Source organism: Acinonyx jubatus, chromosome C1 (genome assembly GCF_027475565.1).
Source record: "Acinonyx jubatus isolate Ajub_Pintada_27869175 chromosome C1, VMU_Ajub_asm_v1.0, whole genome shotgun sequence".
NCBI classification, from domain to species: Eukaryota; Metazoa; Chordata; class Mammalia; order Carnivora; family Felidae; genus Acinonyx; species Acinonyx jubatus.
The window spans coordinates 156,208,842-156,228,746 of NC_069381.1; the positions used below are offsets into that span (position 1 = coordinate 156,208,842).

Sequence of the window (19,905 nt, forward strand, 5' to 3'; positions counted from 1 at the left end):
AACATTTTTTTAAAGCATAGTAATATGCTTAACATATCATATGAAACTATTTGAAAGCAAAGGTAATCATCTCTGCCTACCTTCCCTTTTAATCTCACCATTCTGGAGTAAACCATTATAAACAGGTTTTCTTCATATGAATACATATAAAAATTATATAAATGGATTTTTTTCTGAAATAAAATTATGGTGTACATAAGGCTGTGCAGTTTGCTTCCTTTTTAAAAACTTAATGTATCATGAATATCCCTGAAAATTACATATAGTATATATAGATCTCTTCTTATCCTAGATCTCATTATGCACACGTGCGTACACATGCATGCAATGTTACATGAATGGGATTAGTATAAGTGCTTTTCATTTGTGTTTTTTTCTTTTTCTCCCATGACCTATGATTACACTTCGGTTTGTGTACTCCTCTGCTACTCTCTATATTCATATAATCATGTACAAACATACTATAGTTACAGGTTCATTTAAGCTTCTCTCTCTCTCTCTTCCTCCCTCTCCCTCTTTCCCTTTCTTCCTTCCTTGTTTTTGGTCATTGTTTGCTTTTACCAAATGAGATCACCTTTCCCAGCTCTCTACCTCAGTAATATTTCTAAGTCCTAACCAGTAGTTCTGATTCAGTAGTTTTCAACCTTGATGCACATTAGAATCATTACAGCCTCCTTAAGGTAAATCTGTGCCTAGGTGTCACTATAGATTAAAGAAAAGTCTTTGGGAGTGGAATTCAGACATAGGGAGCCTTAGAAAAAGTTCACAGCTGATTCTAATGTGCAGCCAAAGTTGAGTACCACTGTTCTAATTTAGTGGTTTTTTTCCTTTCTTTATTTTGGGGCAAGCAGAGAAAGCCCATAATAGTGCATAATGAAGTAATTTACTCAGCCATGTCTTTATTATTGGACATTCACTTTATTTTCAGTTTGTTTTTTATTCTGTTTTAACTAACAATGTGCAGTAAACAGCCAACCTAATTTTCTGAAATTGAAATATCGCTATATGTATCTACTCTTTGATAGCCACTAGATGGAGATAAGTGTTTATTTTTCGTTTTAATATTTGTTAACCAATAGTTTATAAAGATCCAGCTACAGTGATATAAATGTGACATTTAACTCATAGTTTTTTCATGTGTTGCCAGTTAAAAGTACAAAAAGTTCTTTTTCTTGGAACTTTTGGTTTTAGGAATTTGACATTTTTCTCCAAGGTAAATTTACTCTCACCATATGATCCAGCCATCATGCTGTTAGGTTATTTACCCAATTGATGTCAAAACATAGATCGACACAAAAATCTGCACAAGTGTTTATAGAAGCTTTATTTGTAATCGCTCAAAACTGGAAGTAGCCAAGATGTTTTTCAGTAGATGAATGGATGAACAAACTGGTACATCCATACATTGGAGAACTATTCAGCAATAAAAAGGAATAAACTGTTATGCCATACAAAGACATGGATGAATCTTAAATTCATATTGCTTAGTGCAAATAGTCAGTCTGAAAAGGCTATATACTGTATGTTTCCAATTATATGGCATTTTGGAAAGACCAAAACTATAGAGATGGTGAACAAATCAGTGGTGACCAGGGTTGGGGGAGGGACTTAAGTAAGTGAAGCACAAAGTATTTTTTAGAGCAGTGAAATTATTCTGTATAAGACTGTATGGTTGGATACATAACTATGCATTTTGTCAAAAGCCGTAGAATTTTACAACAGAAAGAGTGAATTTTAATGTATGCAAATTTAAAAAATCACTTAAGAGGTTGAAGGTCCCAGAATGGACTTCAGAATGTGGCAAGAGGCTCTAACTGTATTTTAAATACACAAAACAGCCTCATTTAGGGGAAGGGGAGAAAAGAGGCTAAGTAACTTTGGAAATTAGTGAAGTCTAGAATACTGAAGATAAAAGGAACTATACATCGACACTGAGGTTGATAACATGCCTTCTGTGGAAGTATGGGTTAACTATTCTGCAACTCCTATCCTAATATACTGAGATTGAACAATTAGGTAAATAGATGGTGGCCTGGAGCTGGATTTCTCACTACTGGAGTGGTAGGTTATAGATAGATAAGAGAAGGCTAAAATGATCCATGTAGTAATAGATTAGAGTTGGAGACTGAAAGTGCTCCCAGTGGCCAAGTTGGCACAGTTTATGCAAGGAAATAAAGTAGTGTTGGGTTATAACCCTGAGTACAAAATAAATATCCATGAATTCATACTTATATAAATAAATGATTGAATGAATGAAGACGAATAGACAAATTTCCCATGCAGAGGAATTCCAAACCATTTATGTAGATAACTCAACCTTCAAGCAGGTAGAACAACTCTCTACTCCTTAAGTGTAGGCTGTGCTTAGTGACTTCTTTCCAAAAAGTACAGTGTGGAATGGGGGGAAAGTAATGTTACAGTAGAGAAAGTTGGCAAGCACTACCTTAACTAGATGTTCCAGGTAAATATTGATAGTGATGTCATGTTGATAATATGACATTGGTATGATGTGATGAGAATGGTACTTTACCTCAGTGGTCTTGTTCTTAAAACCCATAACCTAGGACTAATCTTGAGAAAAGCATTATCCAAGTTACAGTTGAGGAACATAGACATTAGGGTGCATGTATCCCTTTAAATCTGTATTTTTGTATTCTTTGGGTAAATATCTTATAGTGCAATTGCTGGATCATAGGGTAGTTCTATTTTTAGTTTTAAGGAAGCTCCATACTGCTGACCAGTTTGCATTCCCACTAACAGTGCAAGAGGGTTCCCCTTTCTCCACATCCTTGCCACGTGTTTCCTGTGTTGTTAATTTTATCCATTCTGACAGGTGTGAGGTGGTACCTCATCGTGGTTTGGTTTGTATTTCCCTGAGAATGAGTGATGTTGAGCATCTTTTCATGTGTCTGTTAGCCATATGGATGTCTTCTTTGGAAAAGTATCTATTCATGTCTTCTGCACATTTCTTCACTGGGTTATTTGTTTTTTGGGTGTTGAGTTTGGTAAGTTCTTTATAGATTTTTGGATACTGACCAAATACTTTCAGCTAATGTGATTTGCAAATATCCCCTCCCATTTTGTAGGCTGCCTTTTAGTTTTTTTGATTGTTTACTTTGCTGTGCAGAAATTTTTTTATCTTGATGAAGTCCCAGTAGTTCATGTTTGCATTTGTTTCCCTTGACTTCAGTGATGTTTCTAGTAAGAAGTTGTTCCAGCTGAGGTCAGAGAGGTTGCTGCCTGTGTTCTTCTCTAGGATTTTCATGATTTCCTGTCTCACATTTAGGTCTTTCATCTATTTTGAGTTTATTTTTGTGTATGGTGTAAGAAAGTGGTTCAGTTTCATTCTTTTGCATGTTGCCATCCAGTTTTCCCAGCACCGTTTGTTGAAGAGACTTTTTTTGCCATTGGATATTCTTTCCTTTGTCAAAGATTAGTTGACCATATAGTTGTGGGTCACAGAATTTTTTGAACTTAATTTTTTTCCCTGTGTTTTCATTGAAGAAAGATTTTTCTCCTCAGAAATTAAGACCTGCACCTTTTTCCCCCCAGATTCTCCTGAGAACGATATTCCTATGGAGATCGCAACAGCAGAGCCACAAGTTTCTGAGGCAGTATATGATTGTGTTATTTGTGGACAAAGTGGCCCCTCCTCTGAAGACCGACCTACAGGATTGGTTGTACTATTACAAGCATCCTCAGGTAAAATCAAAGTAATTTTTCGGTGGGAACATTTTACAGCCAAAGTATATACGACAGATTAATAAATACCTGTATTAATAAATTAGTATCTTTGGATATACTATAGATCTATATAGCAAGGATCAATTTAGATCTGTATAGCAAAGATTTTTAACATGGCTTTATCTGACTTTCCTGGACATGAGTGTTAGAAGAAGCCCTTAACAGAGAAGTCTTTCTATATGTCACACGGTCTTTTTCCTTGAAGTGTGATGGTATATTATCAATGGTAGGTGGCCAATAACTGAGTTTAGCTTTCTTGACAGTTTAATTGTTTTAAAATTGGAAAGCAGTTTAAGCCCAGAAATACTGTCAGTTTAAATATTTTAATTACATAAGGCACATTCAGGTAGGTTTGCCTTTATTTTTTGAACTACTAGAAGCAGTCATTCTTTTTTTTAAATTTTTTTAGTTTGTTTTTTGAGAGAGCAGGGGAGGGATAGAGAGAGAGAGAATGAGAGAGAATCACAAGCAGGCTCCACACTGTCAGCGCAGAGCCTAATGTGAGGCTCGAGCTCATGAACCATGAGATCATGACCGAAATGAAGAGTCGGAAGCTTAACCAACTGAACCACCCAGGTGCCCCTATAAGCAGTCATTCTTGAAACAGCCTGCTGAATGATATATTTGCCAATGTATAGTTAAAAAATTTTTCTTTGAAAAATTTTTGAAGGATTTGTCTGAATGCCCTTCATCCTCTCCCATACTGAAGTATTTTAAGGTGTGATAGCTCTTACACACTTTTGTCCCAATGAATTCAATCCATTTTCAGCAGGAGTTTGTGTGAAGCAAAGAGAAAATAAAATTCTTTTTTTTTAAAAAATTTTTTTTTTTCAACGTTTATTTATTTTTGGGACAGAGAGAGACAGAGCATGAACGGGGGAGGGGCAGAGAGAGAGGGAGACACAGAATCAGAAACAGGCTCCAGGCTCTGAGCCATCAGCCCAGAGCCCGACGCGGGGCTCGAACTCACGGACCGCGAGATCGTGACCTGGCTGAAGTCGGACGCTTAACCGACTGCGCCACCCAGGCGCCCCAAAATTCTTACACATTTCTCCCAAGCTTTTTTTTTCTAGGGTGTTTATTCTCTGAATTAGTATAGTAAAGTGGAAAGAGAAATGGCTTCAAATACAGGTATTGCTTGACATAATCTGGTCAAGTTTGTTGCTTTCTTTTAACTATAGAGATAATATTGACCTCCGAGGATTATTGTACTTGTTAAGTAACGTAATATAGGCAAAAGGATCTAATATGATGTCTAGTAATTAGTTTCTCCTCTTGTGACTTTTCTTGCTTAAAAATAAAATTGATTTGGGAAACCCCAGTTGAATAGAACATTGGAGTAGAGCTGTCAAGATCAGAAATGCTGACTAAAAAGGAAATGTGTGGGAGTATTGACTAGTTTTGTAGCTATTTCTGTTTTCTACTGTTGTGAGGAAAGTAGCATATTAGATTTTTGCCACTTTTTATAACTTCTTCTTCAAATACTTTATAATCATCAATGTAATGTTTTGTTTATTCCTTCATTCATTCATTCCACATATATTTATTGAGAACCTAGGTACAAGATACTGTCACAATAAGAAACAAGGCAAAACAAAATCTCTGTCCTATGCAGAGTTTTGGTTTTTGTTGTTTTAATCTTTTTTATTATTTTATATTTAGGTTACTTTCACCAGATTGTCACTTCATTTAATCCTTTTTACAATTTTGCATACTAGCTAAACTTATTAATGTTAGATAATTCTACTATAACATAGCTCTTTTATCTTTTATAGATAGAAGGAAGTGAATAAAAACTAACATTAAAAAGTGTTAAATCTGAAGAGTGATTTTAATTGGGAACTGTGGCAGGTGAAATCTCTGGCTGTTTCCTTCCTTTCTTTCTGAGCCTCACACACCTACTGACATCGTGCCTTTTACCCCTTTTTATTTTTCCTTACTTCTGACTTCTTTTTTTATTTTGATCTCTTTTTATCTATTTACATTTGGATATGGAACATTTCAACCGCACAATGAAGTAAAGAAATTAGTAAAATTAACTTCCATGTCTCCATCAGTCTTTAATAGTGACTGATTGGCTAATCTTATTTATCCCACCTCCTCAGAATTATATTGAAGAACATTCCAGATATTATTTCAGTTCATCTGTAAACATGTCACTGTTTCAGTTAAAAAGAAAGTTCATGTTTTTTAGATATAGCCCAGTCACTTGTAAGTAAATTAGTTCCTCAGTATAGTAAAATACCTCGTCAGTGTTTAAAATTCCCCAATTGTGGGGCGCCTGGGTGGCTCAGTCAGTTGGGCATCCGACTTCGGTTCAGGTCATGATCTCGCGGTCCGTGAGTTTGAGCCCCGCGTCGGGCTCTGTGCTGACCGCTCAGAGCCTGGAGCCTGTTTCAGATTCTGTGTCTCCCTCTCTTTCTGACCCTCCCCTGTTCATGCTCTGTCTCTCTCTGTCTCAAAAATAAATAAACGTTAAAAAAAAATTTTTTTAATAAAAAAAATAAAATTCCCCAATTGTTTCTTATTTACTTTATTTAATTAATTAATTTATACTTATCGGATCTCCTTGTAGTCTTTTAATTAATAAGCTCCCTTTTCATCTCCCCTCTTCCTTCTCCCTTCCCCCAAATAGGGGCCCTCCTATCCACATACGTTTTACTTTTTTGAACAAATTAAGTCATTTAAGAATGTTTTGAATTTTACTGAATGTATCTCTATGATGTTTACCTAGTTCTTCTGTCCACTCTGTTTTCTCTGTTTTTGAAATATTCGCAATGAATTGTGATTATTGGCTAGATTCATCAGTTCATCCACAAATCTTTCTCTTTTTTTGTTTATTACCTGAAATACTTCTATAAAAGAAATTTTACTTCATCAACTATTTTGATTACTCTGAGACATAAATTATCCGCAAAAGGCAGGGTAAATACTGTATTCTTTCCCTTAGTGCTCAAAATATTGAGGTAGCCATTCCTTAGCACTTTCCCAAAATAATTAATTAGTACTTTTTAAATCATTATGATATGTTGCAATTAGTTTCTCATTGAGGATCACATTCTTCCATCTTTGTTCAGTTGGAGCCTCTTCAAGTTACTTCCTCAGTTCTTTTGACATAACTCATGTAGACTTCAAACTTTACATTTTCTGGCATGGCAAGTTACACATTTCTGACCCAGGAATCAGCCATTTCTCTAAGAAGCCCTACTTCCTTTTAGTGGGAAATGGTATTTGGAGACCACAGTCTGGGTGCTAGGTGTGCTTATTGCTCTAGACCTTTTTTATGGCCATTGATTCTTTATTGGCCTACTTTGAAACCATGCATCAAAGAAAAGTCCCATGATATCTCCCCTTAGTCTGACATTTGACTTGTGCTGGATTATATTTTGATTACAAACCCTTCAAAATAACTGCTTGAGATAAGGGTTCTAAAGGTGTTGCTTTATATGCTGTCTCACTATTGTGCAGAATGCCTGTTGTAAATATTATTGACTTGGGAGATTCAGTTCTCCATAGGAGAAGAATACAATGTTATATGATCTTTTCCATATTATTAATCTCCACAGTCTTTGTAGAATTTAAGAAAATCCAAAATTAATGCCAGTGTTTTAATCTTCATAGTGTTTTAAACACATATGTAATAAAAAAAACAAAAAAATATATGTAATAAGAAGGAACTAAATCTGGAAAGCAATGCAGATTGAGGTTTTTAAACCAAGTATCAATGTTCTTGTAGAAAAATTCGGATAGATAAAAGCATGAAGGGCAAGGAGTAGAGATGTAACTGTAAAGGAGCAGAATTTTTGTATACTATTGAAACTAAGTTCAGATTAATTCCAACTTGATTGTTAGAAAATGAAGGTAACTATTTAAGGAGAAACTAAAAAAGAAAAGAAATGAGAAGGGAATCAATACAGTATACTAGAACAACAAATTGAGGAACATATAGAAAATAAATAGCAAAATGGGAAAATTAAATCATCCTAAATCAATAATTACTTGAGATATAAGTGCATTCAGCTCTTTAATTAAAAGGCAGAGATTAACAGAATAGATTAAAAAACATGAATAGACTGTAGGAGACATTTTATTTCCCTTTTTGTTTTTGAGAGAGAAAAAGAGTGCTCAAGCTGGGTAGGGGGAGAGGGAGAGAGAGAGAACTCCAAGCAGGCCCCACGCCCAAGGTGGAGCCCTCCCTGGGGCTCAATCCCATGACCGTGAGGTCATGACCTGAGCTGAAATCAACTAAGATGCACAACCAACTTAGCCACCCAGGCACCCTTAGACATTTTAGATCCAAAAGCACAAACGGGTTGAAAATGGGTGTGGGGGCGCCTGGGTGGCTCAGTCGGTTAAGTGTCTGACTTTGGCTCAGGTCGTGATCTCATGGTTCATGGGTTCAAGCCCTGCGTTGGGCTCTGTGCTGACAGCTCCGAGCCTGGAGCCTGCTTTGGATTCTGTATTTCCCTCCCTTTGCCCCTCCCCTGCTCTCACTCTGTCTCTCTCTCTCTCTCTCAAAAATAAATAAACATTAAAATTAAAAAAAAAAAAGAAAAGAAAATGGGTGTGAAAAAATATTCTGCACAAATAGTAACCAACAGAGAGCTGGGATGGTAATGCTAATATCAGACACAATAGATTTTAAGTAAAACATTGTTGCAAGAGCAAAAAGGACATTATATATTGATAAATGAATCAGTCCATCAAGAAAATAAAAACAGTTTTAAACATAATATGTACCAAACAACAGAGACCCGAAATATATGAAGCAAAAATTGATGGAGAAATAGTTTGACGATAATAGTTGAAGACTTCAGTGCCCCACTTTAAATAATGGATAGGACAACTAAACAGAAGAAGATAAAACAAACAAACTTTAGCAACAGTATAAAACAATTAGATCTAATAAACTTATATAGAATGCTTTATCCAACAAGAGTAGAGTACACATCTTTCTCAATTGTACGTGGAACATTCTCCAAGGTAGATGATGAATTAGGCTGTGAACAAGTCTTAATACATTTAAAAAGATTGAAATCATCCAAAGTATCTTCTCTGATCACAGTGGAATGAAACTAGAAATCAGTAACAGAAGAAAAACTGGAAAATTCACAAATAGGTGGAAATTAAATAAGAGATTACAAGTGAAATTAGAAGATACTTAATAGATGAAAATGAAAACACAATATACCAAAACCTGTGGGAAAATAGTGCACAGAAGAAAATTTATAGCTGTAAATGTTTACATTAAAAACAAAGATCCCAAATAAATAACCTAACTTCACACTTTTAAGAAACTAGAGAAAGAAGAGCAAGCTAAACCCAAAGCTAGATTATGGAAAGAAATAATAAAGATTAGAACAGAGATAAATGAAACAGAGAATAGGAAGACAGTAGAAAGAGTCAGCAAAAGCAAAAATTGGTTTCTTGAAAATATCATCAAAATTGACAATTTTCAGCTTGACTGACCAAGAATAAAAGAACACACAAATAACTAAAATCAGAAATGGAAGTTGGGGACATTACAATAAGCCTTACAGAAATAAAAAAGACTAAGAATATTATGAACAATTTTCTGTCAATGAATTTGTCAATCTCACCCTTAGGTGAGATGGGTAAGTTCCTAGAAACATAGAAACTACTGAAACTGACTCAAGAAGAAATGGGAAATCTGAATAGACATTAAACAGGTAAAGAGAATGGATCAGTAATCAAAAACTTCTCAACAAATAAAAGTCCAGGACCAGGAAACTTCACTCACAATGCTACCAAACATTTAATTTTTTTTTTTTTTTACATTTATTTATTTTTGAGAGACAGAGAGAGACAGAGCACAAGTTGGGGAGGGCAGAGAGAGAAGGAGACACAGAATCTGAAGCAGGCTCCAGGCTCTGAGCTGTCAGCACAGAGCCTGACTTGGGGCTTGAACTCACAAACCGTGAGATCATGTCCTGAGCTGAAGTTGGATGCTTAACCGACTGAGCCACCCAGGCGCCTCCCCCCTACTTTTTTTTTTTTTTTTTTGAATACTGACTGCTTAAAAAAATTTTGTTTTGTTTTGTTTAACGTTTATTAGAGAGAGAGACAGAGCATGAGCATGGGAGGGACAGAGAGAGGGAGACACAGAATCTGAAGCAGGCTCTAGGCTCTGAGCCGTTAGCACAGAGCCTGACACAGGGGTTGAACTCACAAACTGTGAGATCATGACCTGAGCTGAAGTCAGATGCTTAACTGACTGAGCCACCCAGGTGCCCCCTGTGCTACCAAACATTTAAAGAATTAACATCAGTCCTTCTCAAACTTCTCAAACTTCTCAAAAAAAAAAAAAAAAAAAAAAAAAAAAAGAGGAGGGAACTTTCTAATTCATTCTATTATGACAGCCATACCCTGATACCAAAGCTAGATAAAGACATCACAAGAAAAGAAAATGATAGACTAGTATCTCATGAATGTAGATGCAGAAATCCTCAACAAAATCCTAGCAAATGAAATCCAGCAGTGTATTAAGAGGATTATACATCATATAGCTAATTATATTTTAGTTGCTAGCATCTCCCTACTTCTGTTTTTTCTTTCTACTGCTGCTGTAAATCTCTTCAAAACTTGGGGTCCATATTTATATACCTGATACTCCTTCCCTAAGAATGGTCTTCCCATGCTCATTGAGTCTTATAGTAATATATGGCAGTGTATGTTTCTATCCCCCCTCCCTTTTTTTGTGCTTTGATGTTTTACAGTTATAAAATCTTAGTATTATTTTTGCCCTTTTGTTATACACCTCTTTTCCTAGCTTTTCATTTTGAAAATTTTGTATCTACAGAATAGTCTTTACTTGCACTCAACAATTGTTAGCATATTGCCATGTTTTTCTTTCCCTCTCTTGTCTATACACACACTCATATACACATGCACACGTACTTTTTAGAAGAAAATGGCAGATGTCATGATGTTTTATCCTTGTAAGAACAAGGATATTCTTCTATATTATCTATGTTACACCCAAGAAATTTATATAGTATCTATTATGTTCCAATTATCCCAATAGTATGTATGTTTTTAAAGTTTATTTATTTTGAAAGAGAGAGAGAGAGAGCATGGGCAGGAGAGGGGCAGAGAAAGAGGGAGAGAGAGAATCCCAAGCAGGCTCTGTGCTGACATGGGGCCTGAACCCACAAACCGTGAGATCATGACCTGAGCAGAAACTTAACCGAGTCAGACTCTTAACCGACTGACCTACCCTCGTGACCCCCCCCAATAATATTTTTTTGTAGCAGATTTTTTTTCTTCATCCAAGAAAAAGATCATGCATTGCATTTAATTATCAATTCTTGTTAGTTTCCTTGAATCTAAAACGGTTTCTCCAGCCCCTTTAAAAATTTTTGAAGAGTCTAGATCTTTTGTTCTGTAGAATAGTTCATGTTCTGGATTCATGTGGTTATTTTCTTATTAGGTTTAAGGTAAACATTTTTGACAATGGCATTATATACATGATGTTCCCTCCCATTCCATCACATTAGGAGGCTCATAGTGACAGCTTGTCCCATTATTGGTGATGCCAACCAAGTTTGATCACTTGGTTATGGTGGTAGGTAGTCTATAGGATGATACGTTGGGATCCTGACAATTTACCCCTTTACCCCTTTACTTGATGTTCTTTGCCTGAATTGATGAATGCGTTATCATTATTCTTTTCAGAACTCAAATTTTCTTGAATTTGACCATCAAAACTCCTGAAGGTCCTCATGACCAGGCACCTCAGTGTTTGAATATCTCCTTGCTATTTATTACAATTCCAGGCTCACTTTGAACTTTTCCCCAACCCTGGATGTAGCTTTTTCTCCAAGGATCTCTGTTTACTTTTAGTGAAAAATAGTATATTTAAAAATGAGGTTTATTGATACCAGAGAATCATAACTTCTAGGCCTTTTCACTGGACAGATTTTGAAAACCATTCATCCTCTATTGATTGATCGATTGATCATCCATCTCTCCATCCACCCAGAGTTCATACTAATATTTTAGTGTTATTTCAAAAAATAAATACTGTCATATTTCACACTTATTTACTCTTTAGAAGAAAACTAGAATATCACTTTTTGTTAGGTCTTTAAAAATATTCAGTAGTAGAATAATTAGAGTAGCTTGTGATAAATAACAGCTTTACTTAGTGAATTATGTTGAATCAGGTTGGTTATTTAATGAGCTCTTATTTCTGTTGTTAATGTAGTTTTGGGGCAGTGCCGTGACAACATTGAGCCAAAAAAATTGCCTATCACTGAGGAGGAGCAGATTTACCCTTGGGATACATGTGCAGCAGTTCATGATGTGAGGCTTTCATTATTACAGCGTTATTTTAAAGATGTAAGTACCCTTTTTTATCATATAGTGATAGTTTGTCTGCAAAATTGATGGTTACTTCTCTCCAGAGTTTTATATTTTTTCTTCTACTAGATATCATTCTAATTTGGAATCTGGAAGTTTATTAGAAAAATAGTTAATATATGGATAGTAAGGAAATAGGAATCTGTAATAAATAAACTTTTTAGGTTATAAATGTCATACCTATGTTTTAAATGTTATTTATTATAAGATATATAAATTCAGTTCAATGGAATGATAAGTATTACCTCTATAAAAACTTTTAGTTATGGCATGAATATTTTATGAAGATTTTTGCCTCCTTTTACTTTCTTTTAAACATATACAATAAAATCTCATTATGATGCTTTTAAAATGTAAAGTAGGGACAGATTAATTCATGGCTTCTATGGTTTGTTGTTGTGAACTTGATAGGTTTTTTTCCAACTCTTTACATCTAGGGGCTCTATCTAGCACTCAGGTGTTATTGGTCTTGGAAGGTCAACTTAGTTTATTCAGCAGCACCAGCATTGTTAACTTCCTTATAAAATTTCTGTACCATTTTCAGTATTCTCTCAGTGGATTATTAAATGGGGTTTCCATTCACCTGTTGTTTTTTGGATTTACTGTATCTTGAATTAAGTAAATATATAATAATAACTTAAAATAGTTAAAATATGAAGTGAAACATTATTTTTAGTTAGCTATATGAGATGAATATCTTGATACATTTTCACATATGATTCCTTTTTGCCCATAACACACTGGATTAAATGGAAGAAACTAGTAGGAGATGTGGAAGACAGAAACTTAATGAGAATAAGCAGCAACTGACCTAGTAATGATGGGAGTCAGAGTAGGATGTGGTTCAGTAGTTTGGACTGAGGAGAAGGTTTCTAGTGGGTTCTGGAGAAAATGATGGCTCTAGTAACGGAGGCACTGTGTAGGGTAGAAAGAGTTACAGTTGAGAAAAACTGGGGCTTGGTCCTGATTCTGCCATTGCTTAGCCATGTAAGCTTGCCAAAAAAACAGACTAGGACTCCATTTTCTCATGTATCAAATAGGCCTCATATGAGCGTTCATACAGTAACCCACCAGGTTAGAAATTTCTTTAGATCACTGTACATGTTATAAAGGTCAGTATAAATGTAGAGTGGTGTTTTTAATATTCGGGCTAGCCCAGTGAGAGGGCTCAAGTTAGGCCTTACAAGGCAGTTTGGGTTAGGTAGTGAGGATCATGTTCCCATATATTTTCAGAGGCTTTACAATGAAATTATTCTTATTTGGAAAAAGAGGGGTGCCTGGGTGGCTCAGTAGGTTAAATGTCTGACTCTTGATTTCTGCTCAAGTTATGATCTCACGGTTGTGAGATTGAGCCCTGCCTCGGGCTCCATGCTGGGCATGGAATCTGTTTAAGATTTTCTCTCCTTCTTCCTCTGCCCTGTTTGCTCCCTCTCTCTTTAAAAAAAAAAAAAAAAGTGTGTGTGTGTGTGTGTGTGTGTATGCATACATATGTACACACACATACATTTTCATGCTTTTTCTTTATTCTGTATTGTTTCTTTAAATTTTTGCAGCATATGTATGTTAATTTATTAATCATAGACCAATAAATATCTTCATTTTGAAGAAAACAATGAAACTGTGCCAAGTTCCTCTTTTGCAGAAATTTACTATCACCTTTATTTAGATTTTATTTTGTTGTCATAATCCTGAATTTTATCGTTTCGAATCACTTTAGAATAGATGAGTAAGGATGAATCCTAGAGCCAAGCAGAAAAGGAAAAAAACTTGATTCAATGGAAATATAACCCAGACTTAAGAACAAAATAATTTTGAGGGAAGGGGAGTTCTAATAAAGGAGAGAAAAAGTAGCGTATCTCTTTCTTAAAGCAGCCAGAATAGTTATTCATTTCTAGAAAAAAAAAATCTTTTTTGTAGGAACTTTGAACTGAAATCTGAACTGGACAGAATCTCTGTTGTGTTTCTGTTAATGATTATGGGATTTTATTCTTATATATATTTTTATACAACAGTTTTTTACTTTCATAATGGTTATTTTCTGTATATCTGGTGTGCTCCCTGGACTATATACGTCTAGAGGTGTAGGGCCATTCTTATATTGATTATACGGTCTCCTCAGGGGCTAGCACATGCTGTGTGGTTGTAGATGCTTAGCGGATTTTTTACTGAATTACTCTAGCATAGAGTACCTGAGTTTTGTATACAGGCAGACAGCTGTATGCAGCAGAAGAGTTTCTATTAATGAGCACTGATTCTGATTATAGAATTAAACTATGTAGATTGTTCTCTTCATATCAGTTGCATGCATTTTACAGAGTCAACCTGTAGAGTTTTAGTTGTGTAAGGCAGTAGTGCCGTTGAAACGGGGAGTATTATATTATGAGAGAGAGGACAGAGTAGGGCGGGAGCCCGAGCTTTGGAGTCAGATAGACTTGGGTTTGAACTTGGACTCTGCCATATATAACTGAGTGGTCTTGGTAAACTTTTCATTCCTTTTTTGGTAATGTTTTAATAAATATTGAGGCTATGAAGATTCAGTGGTAAGCAATTCTTAGCACAGTGGTGTGGGCACATTGTTGAAGTCTTCCTAAAATATTAGTCTCATGTTAGTAAATATTTTCCTGCCTTTTTGTTTTGACTCTGATTCAAACAAGAAATCTAACAGTTACTTAGACAAATGGCATACTGATTTTAGTTTTAAAAGCTGATTTATTAAAATGAAAGGGGCACCTGGGTGGCTCAGTTGGTTAAGCGTCTGGCTCTTGATTTCAGCTCAGGTCATGATCTTACGATTCGTAGGATTAAGCCCTGTGTCGGGCTCTGTGCTGACAGTGCAGAGCCTGCTTAGGATTCTCTGTCTCTGTCTCTGTCTCTCCCCTGCTGTGCTTGGGTGCTCTCTCTTGCTCTCTCTCTCAAAATAAAATAAATAAATATAACATTAAAAAAAGAAGTAAGATAAATTACATTTTTATAATACATTGCCAAAGAGAGCAGCTTATTAACTGACTAAAATGATTCTAAACCTGTTCTAGATGATCTAACCATTCTAAAATGATCTAAATCTGTTTCTACTTCAAGCGCTCCAAAACATAAAACAAAGATGAGCAGGTCTCCTATTGCTATTCTGATTTGTAACAATAGAAGCTAGCTCACCTGCTGTGAGTATTTGATTTGTGCTGCTACACATCTTTAAATAGGCTGGAAAGGCATTTTGCACCGTGTAATATTTTCAACTTTCAGATGTTCATGAAGAACATTAGAATTCTTTTAGAACATTAGAACATTCATTTAACATTAGAATTTTGTTTACTATTGTTTAAAGATTATTTGGTCATCTTACATTATATTGTAAAAATTTCTTTCCAAAGTAAAAATAAAGTTTAAAGCTATACTCAGTTTTAGTGGCTCTCAAATCTTTCATCATGTGCTATCACCCATGTTAGACCTTTTTCCTAATTTTGCTCTGGCCTGGTCATCTGTTTACTACAGACTCTAGAGGGTGAACTGACTCAAGTTCAGACCCAAATAGTGTTTGATAGAGGCCAAATGAAAATTCGAAGAGGATTATTTTAGGAGGAAAAGTCCAAGTCTGTGTATAGGTTGAGGGGAAGGAATTAGTAGAGAAGGAGAGAAGGAAGAGTTGACGATATAAGAAAAAGGAGATTAAAAAAGTTAACTTGTAGAACAGATTTCAAAAGGGTATTGTAGTTGCTTATATAATCTGGGTCCCTTCTTTATTGTATATTCTATTAAACCCATGTAAATGTTAAGGTACTTTTTGGGGTTATCTTATGACCAAATCTGTAGTCCAGAAAGATGTATGGAGGGTGATGCATTATGGGGAGAAGAAATTGGCATCAAGGTGACCAGTTAAAAAACTTTGTTGAAAAACCTCCTCCCCCACAACAAATGATGCAGACATGAATGTTATAGTGGAAATGAAGAGGAGAGGCCCAAATCATGTTTTATTTAGGAGATAGACTCTGCATAGTTTGGGAGCTAATACTGTGGTGTAAAAGAAAGAATGTGATGTAGAATAACTCTTAGCATTCTGATTTGGTGACTGAAAAGATTGTGGAGTTTTTAAACCAAGAGGAAAAGAAAGATTCATGGGGGAAAAAAGACAAATTTATGACACATTTAAAACAAATGTTTATTTATTATGAGAGAGAGAGAGTGTGTGTGTGGGTAGGGGAGGGGCAGAGAGAGGAGGAGAGAGAGAATCCCAAGCAGACTCTGTGCTATCAGCATGGAGCCCAACACAGGGCTCAGTCCCATGAACTGTGAGATCATGACCTGAGCTGAAATCAAGGGTCTGACACTTAACCAACTGAGCCACCCAGGCACCCAGTAACATATTTCTTAATGTTATCTGAGGGACATCAAACTAGAGATTTCTGCTTGGGAGTTGAGTGGTTGTATCTGTCACTAAGGCAAGTGATCCAAGTTTGGAGAGTAGTCAGATTTACTGATTAAATCACTCAGAGAACAGCTCTAGTAAGAAGAGAGTGGTACAAAGAACCTTGAGGAATATAAACATTGAAGGGACAAGAAAGAAAAAAGTTGTTACTCCATTGCATCTATCTATCTATCTATCTATCCATCCATCTATCTATCTATACCACAACTTCTATATAAATAATACTACTATGAACATAGGCATGCATGTATCCTTTTAATTAGGAATTTTGTATTTTGGGGGTAAATACCCAGTAATACAATTACTGGATCACAAGGTAGTTCGATTTTTGAGGAATCTCCATACTGTTTTCCACAGCTGCTGTACCAATTTGCATTCCCACCAACAGTGGATGAGGGTTCCTTTTTCTCCACATCCTTACCAACACCTGTTGTTTCTTGTGTTTCTGATTTTAGCCATTCTGACAAGTGTGAGATGGTATCTCATTGTAGTTTTGATTTGCATTTCCCTGATGATGAGTGATGTTGAGCATCTTTTCATGTGTCTGTTGGTCATCTGGATATCTTCTTTGGAGAAGTGTTTGTTCATGTCTTCTGCCCATTTTTAAATTGGATTATTTATTTTTGGGGTGTTGAGCTTGATAAATTCTTTATATATTTCAGATACTAACCCTTTCAGCCATAAAAGAGAATGAAATCTTACCATTTACAATGACATGGATGGAGCTAGAGAGTATAATGCTAGCAAAATAAGTCAGAGAAAGACAAATATCATATGATTTCACTTATATGTGGAATTTAAGAAACAAAACAAATAAGCAAGGGAAGAAAAGAGAGAGACAACAAAAGAAATGGACTCTTAACTGTAAAGAACAAACTGATGTTACCAGAGGGGAGGTGGGGAGGGAGGGGTAAAATAGGATTAAGGAATGCACTTGTCATGATGAGCACTGGATGATGTATGGACGTATTGAATCACTGTATTGTACACCTGAAACTAATAGAACACTGTGTGTTAACTACACTGGAATTACAGTAAAAGAAAGAAGTTGTTAATGTCAGATATCACAGAGCAGGTAAAATAATCGATAGCAGAATAATTTATAGTGAACTATAATATAATATCAAGAGTTTATATTTCATGGGGTAGAGAAAGTGTAATTTATAGTTTCTCTCTTTCGTTATGAGCCTAGATATTTGGAAGGTAGAACTTTATGGTATTTCAAGTTTAAAGATACTGCCTTGGTGCTGTCAAGTTGGGTGTTACTTTATATCATAAAAATATGAAGTTCACATTAGTATAACGGTATGAAATCATTCAGAGGTTTATGTGGATATGTTTAGGTATGTTTATGCTTCTTAAAAATTAATGTATTGTCTCCTTTTTTTTTTTTTTTTTAAGAGTTCTTGTCTATTGGCAGTATCAATTGGCTGGGAAGGAGGTGTTTATGTACAGACCTGTGGCCACACGTTACATATAGATTGTCATAAATCTTACATGGAATCATTACGGGTAAGTTGATTTAAAGGTATATGTATCTTTCCAGGTATTAAATATTTTTATAGCATGTATATCCCAGTTCATCTTGGGTGATTTTGATTGCCATTTGAACTATTCAGCCTTGTAATTCCCTGACCCCTTCAGCCTTAGGAATTTCATTTTTTTTTTTTTTTACTTCACTTTAGCAACTGATTTCCATGGTAGTAATTCTAGACTTTGCTACTCTAGCTCTGAAATACTATGCTTTAATATCCTACTATATCATTTTGTTATATGATCACTCTTCAGATTTTCTTATTTCATTTTCATTAGCGTGTTTTGCTTCTGACATCAAGATCTCTAGTCCCTTAACCCCTTTATATTTTCCCTAGCGTTAGTTCTTCCTAGCCTCACTTTTTTGAACAGTGCCTATTCTGCTCTGAATATCATTCATTTAATCCTCCTCCCTTGGTTTTAGACCCAGGCAGCTAGCCCTCCAGAAAAACCATGAAACTAAGTTAAGTGGTATGTCTGTAAATTTGTGGTTTCCTATATAATAGTGGCTTAAACTAGGGTCACAGATTGTAGATATTATTTATCGATTCATTTACCTGTCTTTGATCGGTTTCCTCTCTTAGTGTCCCCAGCAGCTATTCCAAACCTTTGCCTCCTCTATCCCAGGCTCTTTGCCTAAACTCCAAGATTCCTTTCCCCTCATCAGATTCTGTCTCTTTCTTTGTTACCGAGAAAACAGTGGCTTTCTGTCACACGCTACCTTAGCTTCCTACTTTGCTGATCTATTCCCTGATAAATGAGTCTGCATCCCAACCAATCCTTTTCTTCTCTACTCTTTGAGATAGTATTCCTTCTTCTGTTCAGGAATAATTTTTCTGTTTATGCTCTAATATTCCTTTCTCCCATTACCTTAGGAGCTTTGATCTATTAGTAAGTAACCTCTTTTTATTCCGTATCTTAAGTTTTTCTGCCCATTCTATTGTTTCTTTTCAGTCCATAAAGATGCTCAGGTCCCTGCCGTTCAGAATTCCTTCGTTTGACTTTGCATTCCCCTGTAGCTGCAGTTTTTCTCTTTTTCTTAGCTCAACTTCTTAGAAGTGTGGTCTTCTCTATTCCCTGATTCCTAGCTCAGAAGCAGTGGATTCCTATTTTTCCTTTCTTATCCTTCCCTATCACATTCATTTAGCAAATTCTATTAATTCTGTTTCTTAAGTCTCACTTGACTGTACTCTACTTTCATTATTGTTGCTTCTTCCTTTTTGTGTATGCCTTCATTTCTCATCTTGACTATTGCAATTGCTTTCTTATCAGTTTCCTTACTCCAAGTCTGATTTCTTCATTACATTGATCTTTCTAATATGTAAATCCGATGACATATGTCATTGGCTTAAAAATCCTTTACTGAATTCTCTTCCTGATGGGATAAAGTCCACTCTTCTCTGAATGGCATTCAAGGCACTTCATGATCTGGGCTTGCCTGTTGTTGCTTCAGCTTTATCTTTCATCAATTCAGCATTAATAAGCTAATTAATGGTTCCTTTAGCACATTATCCATTTTTCATATATCTCCATTCAGTCGTTCATTCAACAAATATTTATTCAGTGCTTACAGTGTTCCAGATACTTTGATAGACATTGGGGATTCATCAGTGAATAAGACACAGTTCCTTCCCTTTAGGAGTTTACTATGGATTGCATGAGATGGTGTATGTGCTGAGTGTTATGAGGTATACACAGGGCCTTTTTGGAACATCTGCCAAGTGCCAGAACATTTGATGAATTAAGGTGCTTGAGTGATGAGAGATAAGGGAAGATTAGGGGTCATACTGTAGAGGACCTGGTAGTTCATGTAAGGAACTTGGACT

At 35.6% G+C, this 19,905-nt stretch overlaps 1 protein-coding gene across 7 annotated transcripts in view; it reads left to right on the plus strand.

The window, feature by feature from the left end:
• The window catches only part of UBR3 (ubiquitin protein ligase E3 component n-recognin 3), a 232,181-nt gene that overhangs the window by 136,370 nt on the left and 75,906 nt on the right, over positions 1-19,905 (plus strand). For all 7 annotated transcript variants that reach the window (XR_003418818.2, XM_053215249.1, XM_027055521.2 and 4 more), the window contains 3 exons: positions 3,553-3,702; positions 11,972-12,105; positions 17,948-18,058. Coding sequence is in view for 6 of the 7 variants with exons in the window: in XM_053215249.1 (XP_053071224.1) it covers positions 3,553-3,702; positions 11,972-12,105; positions 17,948-18,058 (395 nt within the window). In the remaining variant the exon portion in view is untranslated. The remainder of the gene's footprint in view (positions 1-3,552; positions 3,703-11,971; positions 12,106-17,947; positions 18,059-19,905) is intronic.